The sequence below is a fragment of the Stegostoma tigrinum genome, chromosome 24 (assembly GCF_030684315.1).
Source record: "Stegostoma tigrinum isolate sSteTig4 chromosome 24, sSteTig4.hap1, whole genome shotgun sequence".
Taxonomy (NCBI): domain Eukaryota; kingdom Metazoa; phylum Chordata; class Chondrichthyes; order Orectolobiformes; family Stegostomatidae; genus Stegostoma; species Stegostoma tigrinum.
This window is the reverse complement of record NC_081377.1, coordinates 47,916,514-47,929,770: the sequence shown is the minus strand read 5'-3', so window position 1 is coordinate 47,929,770 and position 13,257 is coordinate 47,916,514. Positions and strand designations below refer to the sequence as shown.

The following is a 13,257-nucleotide window of genomic DNA, read 5'->3' as shown; positions in this document are numbered from 1 at the left end:
CCCTCCCCCCTGCTCCCCTCCCCCCTGCTCCCCTCCCCCCTGCTCCCCTCCCCCCCGCTCCCCTCCCCCCCGCTCCCCTCCCCCCCCGCTCCCCTCCCCCCCCGCTCCCCTCCCCCCTGCTCCCCTCCCCCCCGCTCCCCCCCTCCCGTCCCGCTCCCCTCCCCCCCGCTCCCCTCCCCCCCGCTCCCCTCCCCCCCGCTCCCCCCCTCCCCTTCCCCCCCGCTCCCCGCTCCCCTCCCCCCGCTCCCCTCCCCCCCCGCTCCCCTCCCCCCCCGCTCCCCGCTCCCCTCCCCCCGCGCTCCCCCCTCTTCTCCCCGCTTCCCCCCCCACCCCCGCTCCCCCTCCCTCTCCCCCCCGCTCCCCCTATCGCCCCCCCTTCTCCCCGCCCCCTCCCCCCTCCCCCCTATTATTTTTTAATATAATAAACAGTGACAAAACACTCATGTATTTTGTTCAATTACAGCACACCCCGTTCCAAAGCTAAGCTGTAAGCCGAAATAAGTGCCATTCTTTGGCATGGCAGGGGGCAGAAGAGGGCCAAGTAAAGCATCCTATTGCAGAACACCACTGAATGAATCTGGAACATTAGGGGGTTCTAGCTATTCCACTGTTACTGGAGTACGATCAAGAACCAGGTAAAACAAAAATTCCCTGAAGAAAAGACAGTATATTGTTTCTTCCTAACATTAGAATGTTGCTGACTTTGGGTGTCACATTGAATTAGTTTCATTCACCAGCAAGGACAGTAGGATCCTAAACTAGGACTAAAACATAACATAACCAAAGCATTTTCCTCATAATTCTTTGGTTAATACAATAATCATTTGTGCCTTTCCTTAAATAGTTTTCTGGATGATGATATTTATGGAAGTATATTTAAACCGGTACTCAAGAAGAAACATTCTGTTACAGCTTTTCATCTTGCACTATTCAAGACTTGTTTGAAGAACATAAATTATAGGGGAAACCAACAATTGAGTGTGACGAATATTAGGAACTGCAGATGCTGGAGAATCCGAGTTAACAAGGCGTAGAGCTCGATGAACACAGCAGGCCAAGCAGCATCTCAGGTGCAGGAAAGCTTACGTGTTGGGCCTAGACCCTTCATCAGAAATGGGGGAGGGTTAGGGGGTTTTGAAATAAATAGAGATGGGGAGGTGGATTGAAGATGGATAGAGGAGAAGATGGGTGGAGCGGAGACAGACAGGTCAAAGATGCAGGGATGGAGCCAGTAAAGGTGAGTGTAGGTGGGGAGTTAGGGAGGGGACAGGTCAGTCCAGGGAGGACGAACAGGTCAAGGGGGCGGGATGAGGTTAGTAGGCAGGAGATAGGGGTGTGTCTTGAGGTGGAAGGAGGGGAATAGGTGAGAGGAAGAACAGGCTAGGGAGGTGGCATCATTGTGGCACTGAAGGAGGCCCAGGATGGACATAGAACATTACACTACAGCACAGTACAGGCCCTTCGGCCCTCGATGTTGTGCCGACCTGTCATACCGATCTCAAGCCCATCTAACCTACACTATTACATGTACGTCCATATTCTCAACCAATGACGACTTAGATGTACCTAAAGTTGGCGAATCTACAACCGTTGCAGGCAAAGCATTCCATTCCCTTACTACTCTCTGAGTAAAGAAACTATCTCTGACATCTATCCTATACCTTTCACCCCTCAATTTAAAGCTATGCCCCCTCATGCTCGCCATCACCATCCTAGGAAAAAGGCTCTCCCTGTCCACCCTAACTAACCCTCTGATTATTTTATATGTCTCAATTAAGTCACCTCTCAACCTTCTCTCTAATGAAAACAGCCTCAAGTCCCTCAGCCTTTCCTCGTCAGACCTTCCCTCCTTACCAGGCAACATCCTAGTAAATCTCCTCTGCACCCTTTCCAAAGCTTCCACATCCTTCTTCTCATGCAGTGACCAGAACTGTACGCAATATTCCAAGTGCAGCCTCAGCCCTGCCCTGGTCGACCTGTTGTCTCTGCCTGCTCCTGTCCCACCAAAGTTATCTCACCTATCGCGACTCCATTTCGGCGCATGCTTGGAGGGCTGAAGGCCCTGTTACTGTGCCATACTTCTCTTTTGTTAAGTTTTTGTTTGATTCCAACATCCGCAGTTTTACTTTAATGGGGTGTGGGGGGTGTTTAAAAGCCAGATATTATTAAAATTTTAAAATGGGCAGGTCAACTCTGATTGATCAGGGTTTTTCCCTGAGAAATGAACCAGCAAATGGCTGTCACATATTTTGTTGAGTTGAAATAGGTACAGTACCCATACATGTTCCATTTGTCTGCAGAGCACAGGAGATATTATTCATTAATGGGATGAGGGTGTCACTCACTAGGCAGCATTTATTGCCCATCCTAATTACTGAGAGGTCAATTCAGAGTCAGCCACATTGCTGTGGGTCTGGAGTCACGTGTAGGCCAGACCAGGTATGGATGTAGTTTCCTTCCTTTCAGGGCATTAGTGAACCACATGGGTTTTTTCCCGACAGTCGACAACAGATTCATGGTCATCATTAGATTCTTAATTCCAGATATTTTAAATTCAAATTCCACTATCTGCCATGTTGAGATTCTGACCCGGGTCCCTAGAATGTTATCTGGGTCTCTGGATTAACAGTCCTGCGATAATACCACTAGGCCATCCCCTCCCCATCTATGTAGTTTCCAGTATATGCTGGAGCACGACACTATGTGCCTGACTAACTATTCTAAACTAATTGTCAGCGTAATTCCTCACATTCGGGAGGTATGGTGTTTATGCATGTATTGGATGTTATGTTCTTTAATACGTGGCTCATACTTTGCTGACAAAGTGAATATGTGTATGCACTATGCCTGTTTCAACTGAATTTGATAGATAGCCAGTCTGTTTTCTCAGGCCTTGACCAATTAGAGTCAACTTGCTGGTTGTTGACCGTTAATCAGCACCGATGAGTGCATTCTTCATGGCAATGTCTTCGCCACATGCCAGGAAATCAACGCTCACCCTTCATGCAATATAAGCATTAGTTTTCCTCTTGTATTTTAATTTTGCAAAATGTTTTAATGAGTGCAGGATGAAAGTTTTCATCAAATTGCGTCTTTGCTCACCAATTTTCAAGTTGTGAACAGCAAAATTACTAAATATATATCAATAGCTGGTCATAGGTGCTGTGCCAAATCACTGAAGGATAGCTGATGTGGTTCCTTCATTCAAGAAGGGCAGCAGGAACAGGCTAATTACAGGCTAGTTAATCTACATCAGTAGTAGGAATATTATTGGAAAAAAATTCTGAAGGACTGGATTAATCAATACTTGGAGAAGTGGCGATTGATCAAGGTTAGTCAGGATGAATCTGGCGGTGAAAGATCACGACTGATTCATTTGACTTTATTGGAAATGTGGTTAAATATATTGATAAAGATAGTGCAGTTGATGTAGTTTACATGGACTTTGTAAGGCATTTGAAAAAGGCCCGACATGGAAGGCTGGCCTGAAAGGTAGGAGCCCACGGATCCAAGGCAAGTTAGCAAACTAGATTCACAATTTGCTCACAAAGGGGAGACAATGAGCGATGGTGAACGTTGCTTTTGTAATTGGAAGCCTGTGACCAGTGTTGTGCCACACAGATCCGGGCACAAGGACCCTTAGTATTTGTTATGTACATTAATGAATTGGATGCAAATGTAGAAGGTATAATTAGTAAGTTTGCAGATGAGATGAGAATTGGTGGTGTAGTTAGTGGGGAGGATGATCTTCGGCTACAGCCTATTGATCAACAAATGTATTGAGCAGAGCATTGGCAGATGGAATTTAATCTCCATAAGTATGAGGTGATACATTTTGGAAGAGCTAATAAGCGAGGGACATACACAAAGAATAGTAGGTTGCTGGGAGGTACTGATGAACAAAGGATCCTTGGTGTACATGTCCATAGATGCCTGAAGGTGTCAGCACAGGTAGATAAGGTGATAAAGGTGAGATGTAGGATGCTCGCCTTCAGTAGCCAGGACACAGAATATTGGAGTGAGGAAGTCTTAATAGACTTAGTGTAGATCATTAGGTAGGGTACAGATGGAATAGTGTGTGCAGTTCTGATTGTCACACTATCAGAAGGATGTGATTGCACTGGAAAGGGTGCAGAGGAAATTCACCAGGGTGATACATGGGATGAAAAGCCTCAGTTAGGAGAGACTGGCTAGGCTGGATTTGTTTTCCATAGAACAGAGGAGGCTGAGGGGTTGATCTGATTGAGGTATACAGAATTATGTGAGGCATAGAAAGAGGAGATTGTGAGAATCTCTTCCCCATAGCAGCTGTGTCTAAGATCAGAGGGCATAAGTTTAAGGTAAGGATCATGTAGTTTACAGGAGATTTGAGGAAAAGATTTTTCATCTAGATAGTGGCAGATATAAGGAACATGATGTCTGAGATGGTGGTTGGGACAAGTACTCTTGCAACATTCAAGAGGCATCTGGATGAGTACTTAAAATGCTGAGGCTATGTCCCAAGTTCAGGTAAATGGGACTAGTATAGTTTGGCGTTTATTGGTTGGCATAGACATGACAGGCCATAGGCCCTGTTGCAATTCTGTATGACTATATTAGTTTCCTGTAAGGAGTAAAAAAAATACCATGCTTTGACCAATGAATGCTTAAATAATCTTGATGCTATCATGACATTGTCAACTACAATTTTTTTAATGTCTTTATCATTAGGAGTGGCTCAGGAACTGGCTTGACAAGCCCTCCCCTTGCAACCCAGACTGTGATCCCTCTGAAACACAATAAGATTCCTGAACTACCTCTTGAGAAAGGCATTCTGTTTGAGCTTCACCTTCTCTTCTGCCACCTTGTAGCTTTGTTTGTTCATTACATCAACATCTATAAAACAGTTTGGTGGTATCCTCCAACTCATCCACCTTCATTTACATCACTGGTGAGTATGAATTTACTGTTCCTTGTAATCTGTTAAATGAGTTTTCTTTTGGCCAAATAGTCTCATGGGAACGAACTTTCTCTTGGACTGTCCAAAATGCTAATCAAACGTAATGTTCATAAAAGAAAATATAGGCACATTTATGTTTACTGTGCTTTTAAATTTATAACATAGAGTCATAGTCATAGAGTCCTACAGCACGGAGACAGGTCCTTCGGTCCAAATGGGTCCATGCCAACCCCATTTCCCTACACTTGGCTCATATCCTTATAAACCTTTCCTATCCATGTATTTATCCAAATGTTGTTAACATACCCGCATCAACCACTTCCACTGGCAGCTCATTCCGTTTGTATACCACCCTCTGTGTAAAATCGTTGCCCTTCGGTTTCCATGTATTGTTTCCCCTCTTAGCTTAAACTGATGCCCTCCAGTCCTCCATTCCCCAAACCTGGGAATAAGTCTAAGTGCATTCACCCTATCCATGGTCATGATCTTATACGCTTCTATAAGACCCCCCCCCCACCTCAGTCTCCTACACTCTAAACAAAAAAGGCCCCGTTTGTCCAACTTCTCCCTATAACTCAGTCCCTTGGGTCCTGGCAACATCCTTGTCAATTTCTTCTGCACTGTTTCCATTTAATAACTTCCTTCCTATATCAAGATGACCAAACTAAACACACTACTCCAACTGTGACCTCACAACCATCCAGTACAACTGCAACATAATTTCTCAACTTCATTTTTGCAAGGACTGCGAGAGAGCCAGACAGAGAGGGCACCAGGAGATCGAGGCGACTGAAGACAGACGAAGCTTCGCAAGAATATTGGGAATGTAGGGCGAATCTGAAATGAGGGATTAAGAGGGCTAAGAGAGGACATGAGATATTGCTGGCAAACATGGTTAAGGAAAACCCCAAAGCCTTTTATTAATATATAAAGAGCAAGAGGGTACCTAGAGAAAGGATTGGCCCACTTAAGGACAAAGAAGGAAAGTTGTGCGCTGATTCAGAGAAAATGGGTGACATTCTTAACGAGTACTTTGCATTGGTGTTCACCAAGGAGAGGGACATGACGGATGTTGAGGTTAGGGATAGATGTTTGCTTACTCTAGGTCAAGTTGACTCAAAGAAGGAGGAAGTGTCAGGTATCCTAAAAGACATTAAGGTGGACAAGTCCCCAGGTCCGGATGGGATCTACCTCAGGTTCCTGAGGGAAGCGAGAGAAGAATTAGCCAGGGCCTTAATAGATATCTTTGCAGCGTCCTTAGTCACGGGTGAGGTCCCAGAGGACTGGAGACTTGCTTATGTTGTCCCCTTGTTTAAGAAGGGCAGCCAGGATAATCCAGGTAATTATCGGCCGGTGAGCCTGACGTCAGTGGTCAAAAAGCTACTGGAGAAGATACTGAGGGATAGGATCTATTCTCATTTGGAAGAAAATGGGCTTATCAGTGATAGGCAACATGGCTTTGTGCAGGGAAGGTCATGTCTTACCAACTTAATAGAATTCTTTGAGGACCTGACAAAGTTGATTGAGGGAAAGGCTGTAGATGTCATATACATGGACTTCAGTAAGGCGTTTGATAAGGTTCCCCATGGCAGGCAAATGGAGAAAGTGAAGTCACATGGGGTCCAGGGTGTGCTAGCTAGATGGATAAAAAACTGGCTAGGCAACAGGAGACAGAGGGTAGTAGTAGAAGGGAGTTTCTCAAATTGGAGACCTGTGACCAGTGGTGTTCCACAGGGATCTGTGCTGGGACCACTATTGTTTGTGATATATGTAAATGATCTGGAGGAAGGTGTAGGTGGTCTGATCAGCAAGTTTGCTGATGACACTAAGATTGGTGGAGTAGCAGATAGTGAAGGGGACTGTCAGAGATTACAGCAGAATATAGATAGACTGGAGAGTTGGGAAGATAAATGGCAGATGGAATTCAATCCGGGCAAATGCGAGGTGATGCATTTTGGAAGATCAAATTCAAGGGCGAACTATACAGTAAATGGAAAAGTCCTGGGGAAAATTGATGAACAGAGAGATCTGGGTGTTCAGGTCCATTGTTCCCTGAAGGTGACAACGCAGGTCAGTAGGGTGGTCAAAAAGGCATACGGCATGCTTTCCTTCATTGGGCAGGGTATTGAGTACAAGAGTTGGCAGGTCAGGTTGCAGTTGTATAGGACTTTGGTTCGGCCACATTTGGAGTACTGTGTGCAGTTCTGGTCGCCACATTACCAAAAGGATGTGGATGCTTTGGAGAGGGTGCAGAGGAGGTTCACCAGGATGTTGCCTGGTATGGAGGGTGCTAGCTATGAAGAGAAGTTGAGTAGATTAGGATTATTTTCATTAGAAAGATAGAGATTGAGGTCTACAAAATCATGAGGGGTATAGACAGGGTGAATAGCAAAAAGCTTTTTCCCAGAGTGAGGGACTCAATTACTAGGGGTCATGAGTTCAAAGTGAGAGGAGGAAAGTTTAGGGGATATATGCCTGGAAAGTTCTTTACACGGAGGGTGGTGGGTGTCTGGAATACATTGCCAGCGAAGGTGGTAGATGCAGACACGTTAGCGTCTTTTAAGATATATTTGGACAGGTACATGGATGGGCAGGGAGCAAATGGACACAGACGTTAGAAAATAGATGACAGGTTAGACAGAGGATCTTGATCGGCGCAGGCTTGGAGGGCCGAAGGGCCTGTTCCTGTGCTGTAGGTTTCTTTGTTCTTTGTTCTGTATTCACTGTCCTGACTGATGAAAATTTCTGTGCCAAACGCCTTCTACACTGCCATGTCTACCTGTGACTCCACTTTCAGAGAACTGTGCAGCTGCACTCTGTTTCCCTACACCTATTGAGGCTTTATCATTGACTATGAAATTTCTACCTTGATTTGACTTTACAAAATACAACACCTCATGCTTATCTGTTACTGAACTCCATCTATATAGTACCATTCACAAATCTCTGTCTTAAAGTGCTTTAGAATCAATTAGGTACTTTTGACTTGTAGTTATTATTGTAATGTTGGAAACTGCAAGGAATTTAGCAAAGCAAGTTCATACAAACAATGACAGATGATGTAATTTAGTAATATTGATTGAGGGATAGATATTGGGCAGGTTATTAGAGGTAACTCCACTGCTCTTCAGGTTCGTGCCTTTTTTTCTGCGTCCACCTGAGGGGCTAGATATGTCTTGGTTTAAAGCCAGCTTGGGTTAGTGCAGTGTTTTTTCACTATGGTGCTGTATCAGCTAGATCTTGACAATAGAATGAGAACTCATGTCTTGTGCTATCAGCTGAGGTCCAGCTGACTGTACAATATTCAGCCAAAAATGCCCATAAATCACATAATGTTTAAGTGTCTGAATGTTCCAGTGAAGATTAGCAGTCATCATGGCATAAGAGGTCAATCAAGTGGAGGTGTACGATAAGGAATGAAGGGGACAGTATCATGAGGGGGAATTAACAGTATCCGCTGCAGTAAAAACCAAGAGTTCCAGACAGCTGATAGTAGGAGCTGCCGATGCTGGAGAATCTGAGATAACACGGTATGAAGGTGGATGAACACAGCAGGCCAGCAGCATCAGAGGAGCAGGAAAGATTGACGTTTCGGGTCGGGACCCTTCTTCGGAAATGGGGGAGGGGAAGGGGATTCTGAAATGAGTAGGGAGATGGATAAAGGAGAAGATAGGGTGAGAGGAGACAGACAGGTCAAAGAGGCGCGGTTAAAGCCAGTGAAAGTGAATGTAGGTGGGGAGTTAGGGGAGGATAGGTCAGTCCAGGGAGGACGGACAGGTCAGGGGGGCGGGATGAGGTTAGTGGGTTGGGATGGGGCTTGGGCTTGAGGTGGGAGGAATGGTTAGGGAGGCGGGGACTAGCTGGGCTGGTTTTGGGATGTGGTCAGGGGAGGGGAGATTTTGAAGCATTTGAAGTCCACACTGATACTCTTGGACTGCAGAGTTTCCAAGTGAAATATGAGGTGCTGTTCCTGCATCCTTCGAGTGGTGTCATTGTGGCAATGCAGGAGGCCCAGGATGGGCATGTCGTCCAAGGAGTCGGGGGGCAATTGAAATGGTTCATGACTGGGAGGTGTAGTTGTTTGTTGCAAACAGAGCATAGGTGTTCCGCAAAGCGGTCCCCAAGCCTCTGTTTGGTACGTGAGGTAGAGGGTACCACCCGACCAACCTCCAAATCCAACACATCATCCACTGACATTTCCGCTATCTGCAATTCGACTCTACCACCAAGGACATTTTTCCATCCCCACCCTTATGTGCTTTCCGGAGGGAGCACTCTCTCTGTGACTCACTTGTCCGCTCCACACTCCCCTCCAGCCCCACCACCCCTGGCACTTTTCCCTGCAACCGAAGCAGGTGCTACACCTGCCCCTATACCTACTCCTCACCCCAATCCCTGGCCCAAGGAAGACTTTTCACATCAAATAGATGTTCACCTGTACATCTGTCAATGTTATATACTGCATCCGCTGTTCCCATTGTGGCCGCCTCTACATCAGGGAAACCAAACGGAGGCTTGAGGAGCGCTTTGTGGTACACCTACACTCTGTTCGCAACAAACAACTACACCTCCCAGTCTCGAGCCATTTCAATCCCCCCCACCCATACCGCCGACTCCTCAGACGACATGTCCATCCTGGGCCTCCTGCATTGCTACAATGACGCCACTCGAAAGATGCAGGAACAGCATCTCATATTTCGCTTGGAAACTCTGCAGCCCAAGAGTATCAATGTGGACTTCACAAGCTTCAAAATCTCCCCTCCCCCAACCACATCCGAAAACCAGCCCAGCTAGTCCCCACCTCCCTAACCATTCCTCCCACCTCAAGCCCCAACCCCATTCCCTAACCACTAACCTCATTCCCCTCCCCCCCACCCCCTGGACTGACCTATCCCCTCTTAACTCCCCACCTACATTCATCTTCACTGGTTCTAACCCCACCTCTTTGACCTGTCTGTCTCCTCTCCCCCTATCCTCTCCTTTATCCGTCTTCTATCTGCCTCCCTCGTCTCTCTATTTATTTCAGAATCCCCTTCCCTTCCCCTTTTCTGAAGAAAGGTCCCGACCCAAAACATCAAGTGTTCCTGCTCCTCTGATGCCGCTTGGCCTGCTGTATTCATCCAGCTTCACACCGTGTTATCTCAGTTCCAGACAGCTGTTTTGCCTAGCTGTTCAGGATGAGAGAGGAGCTTGCAGCAGAAGGGAGAGAAAGAAAGAAATTTTGCCTGGGATGTGTGTGGAGCCAGACACCCAACTAAAAAGCAGAGCCTCAAATGTTATAACCTCAGGCTTATTACCTCAGTTGTGTGCCATTGGGTACATAAGTTAGAGAGATGAACATGTGGCTGAGACGAATGAAGGAAAAGTGGACTCTGGTTCACAGAGCTGTGGCATAAGTACTAGGGAAAGTGGTAGTGTACTTTCAGGGCATGAACCTTGTGAGAACCAGTGCTATTGCAAACCAAATAACAAAGTAAGTAGAGAATTCTAAATTAAATAGTTGGAACGAGATATCAAGGTTGGAAAGATGTGGTTTTCCAAAGTGTAGAGATAAGGTAAAGGAGAAAGATAGTAACAGGAAGTGCAGGTCAAAGAATGGCAGGAAGGAATAACATGATTTAGTAGCAGTTATGGAGGCATAGCTGCAGGATCATAAGGTTTTGATTTGACTATTGAGACGTAACTGACATTTATAAAGAATAGGAAGCTACATGAGCTGGAGGGCTAGGACTTAATCAAGAATGGCTTTGGTATTATAGTTAGAGATAAAATTGTTCAAGATGTACAACTGGTTTAGGTGGCACTAAGGGATGGTCGGGGAGAGAAGTCACTGGTGGTACTGGTTTACACACCTTCTAAAACACCAATTAGGATGAAATATGCAATAAAGTATAAAGGGATGGCACTAATCATGAGAAATTTAATCTGCAGTTAAACTCAAAATCAGTTTGATTGTAGCAGCCGAGAGAGAATGATTTTGCGAGATTTTTAAGTTAACACATTCTTATGAAAATCATTAGATAGATTCTTGTTAGGCAAGGAATTTGAAGGTTATCAGAGTAGATGGGATTGTGGAATTCAAAACACAGATCAACCATGATCCTGTTGAATGGTAGAGCAGGCTTGATGAGGGACCGCGTTGACTGCGTCTGCTCTAGTTTCAGATGTTTGTCTGTTCATCTGCATTTTTGTAGATTACAGTTGTTTTTTGTCAACCTGATTTGTAATGTCCATTTGATGTCTAGTTGGTCTCTGCATTAACTTCCCTGAATAACCATATGCCATCGATACATATCTTACTTTTTGAGATATACCTTTATTCGATATTCGTTCAACTTTGATATTGCTCAGTCAAGTTATATATGGAGAGTGTACTTTTGGCAAGGCATTGAGGGGTAATCGTTCCTGCACCCAGAATAAGAAGCTGCTTTCAGGTTAGAACTTTAAGGAGAAAAAAATGTTGCCAACAAATTTTGAATTTTTTTAAGTTTAGCTTAAAAAATTTGGGGAGAGTTTGCAGTTAATGATGACTTGCGCAAAAGTAATATAGAGTTTTATGCTGGAGTATTTCTTAAGGTATTAAATGTTTTAATATTGTAGAAGCTTACTAATTTAATGTATACTTGCATGTTACCTAAATTCTTCTGAAGGATGCAAAAGTTGTGCGTGATTGTTTTAAAAAATGTCCTCTTGAATATTTTCCATCACAACACAACTGAATAGGACACTGACCCGTGAAGAGCCGTATTAGATTTGATGGGCTAGATTTTGATTAGAAAAAAGGATAGCTCAAATTGGAAATCTTACCAGGGTGTTTGCAGAATAGAATCAGGCCAGACAACCCCAGAAGCAGATTGGGGTATTATTGACCATAACCCTTATCATTTTGCATCTGTTCTGTTCAGCTGTCCTCTGTGCTTGTGGATTGTTGGTAGGTGGTTTATGTTTTAAGTTTTCTGGTGGTACCTGCTTTCTGAGGCATTCATGCAGGGAGTATAGTTGTTCATAGGTCACATCAGGACACTATTTAAATGAGCCACAACACGTTGCAGCAACCCGGAACTACACAAAACAGAACAGGAGCTTTAAAGAGGCGTGGGTATCCGAAAAGCACAACCCGCTGTTAACTCCTAGACAGACCACAACAGGAAGACACAGCACAACCACACTCACTAATCACCTACCATATATCAAGGCCATTTCAGAGATGCCGACAAGACCTTCAGATCACTAGGTATCAGGGTAGCCCACAAACCGATAAACTCCCTGTGACAGCTACTGACAAACATAAAGGATCCCGTACCCAAAGCCAGCAAAACCAGTGTAATATACAAAAACGCATGCAAGGACTATGAGAAAAACTACACAGGCTAAACCAGAAGAGAACTGACAATACAGATACACAAACACCAATTAGCCCCCAAGAGACACGACCAGTTCTCACTTATCTCACTGTACAAGGACAAAGAGGCATGTGAATTTGACAGGGACAACACGTCCATAATCACACAAGCCAAACAGACACACACCAGGGAATTCCTGGAGGCCTGGTATTCTAACTGGAACTCCATCAACAAACCCATTGAATTATACCGTGTATACAAACCAGTGAGAAACAGAACTATAAGTGATACCAAACACCCCAACAAACCAAGGCATATCAATAATAAATGGGACAGAACACCAACTCTTCACCGAAAGCGCACTGACGATGTTCCTAGCAGTGTGATGAAATGTTCGCAATCAAACCACCAGCTCAGCAAGCATGTGTACGACCTCATCCACAACCTAAGCTACAATCTTCTCGAAAACTTTAGAAATTGAAGCTGTTCAAAATAGGAGCTGAATTTGTGGATCTGGATCCCATCTGCTGTTTTTAAACATGTGTGGAGGCCAAATAGCAGTTGAAAATATGGTGTTAGCTAATTTAAAATGACTAGAAAAGAGGAAGGGAGGAAGGGAGGAAGGTAGAAAGCAGGAAATGACAGGCCGATCAGTAAGACGTCAGTCGTGAAGTAAATGCTATGGTCTATGATTAAGGCAGTTTCATCAATGCTCTTAGAAAAGCAAGTATGAGCAGACAGAGCCAACAGTCTTGGGAAAATAAAGTCATTTTTAACAAATTTATTGAGTTTTTATTAGATTATGTAAATAGTAAAGTTAGTTTGGCAAAGACATTGGACAAGCTACCATGTGAAAGGTTCATGTACAACATGCAAACTCGTGATGTTGAGGTAATAACATCAATGATTGATTAATGGACTTGCTCCAGAGAGTAGGGATTTTTCAAGCCGTCGGGGTGGAACCAGTGAAGTGCC

The 13,257-nt window shown here is 44.8% G+C and overlaps 1 protein-coding gene across 3 annotated transcripts in view; it reads left to right on the top strand.

Moving 5' to 3' along the window:
- The first annotated feature begins 467 nt into the window (after positions 1–467).
- The window catches only part of tmem39b (transmembrane protein 39B), a 66,291-nt gene continuing 53,501 nt past the window's right edge, over positions 468–13,257 (top strand). For 2 of the 3 annotated variants that reach the window (XM_059654453.1, XM_059654452.1), the window contains exons 1-2: positions 468–635; positions 4,711–4,930. In XM_059654453.1, the coding sequence (XP_059510436.1) occupies positions 517–635; positions 4,711–4,930 (339 nt within the window). In that variant the 5' untranslated portion in view covers positions 468–516. Of the gene's footprint in view, positions 636–4,710; positions 4,931–13,257 lie in introns of those variants that run through there. The other variant, XM_048557651.2, reaches the window with a different exon arrangement.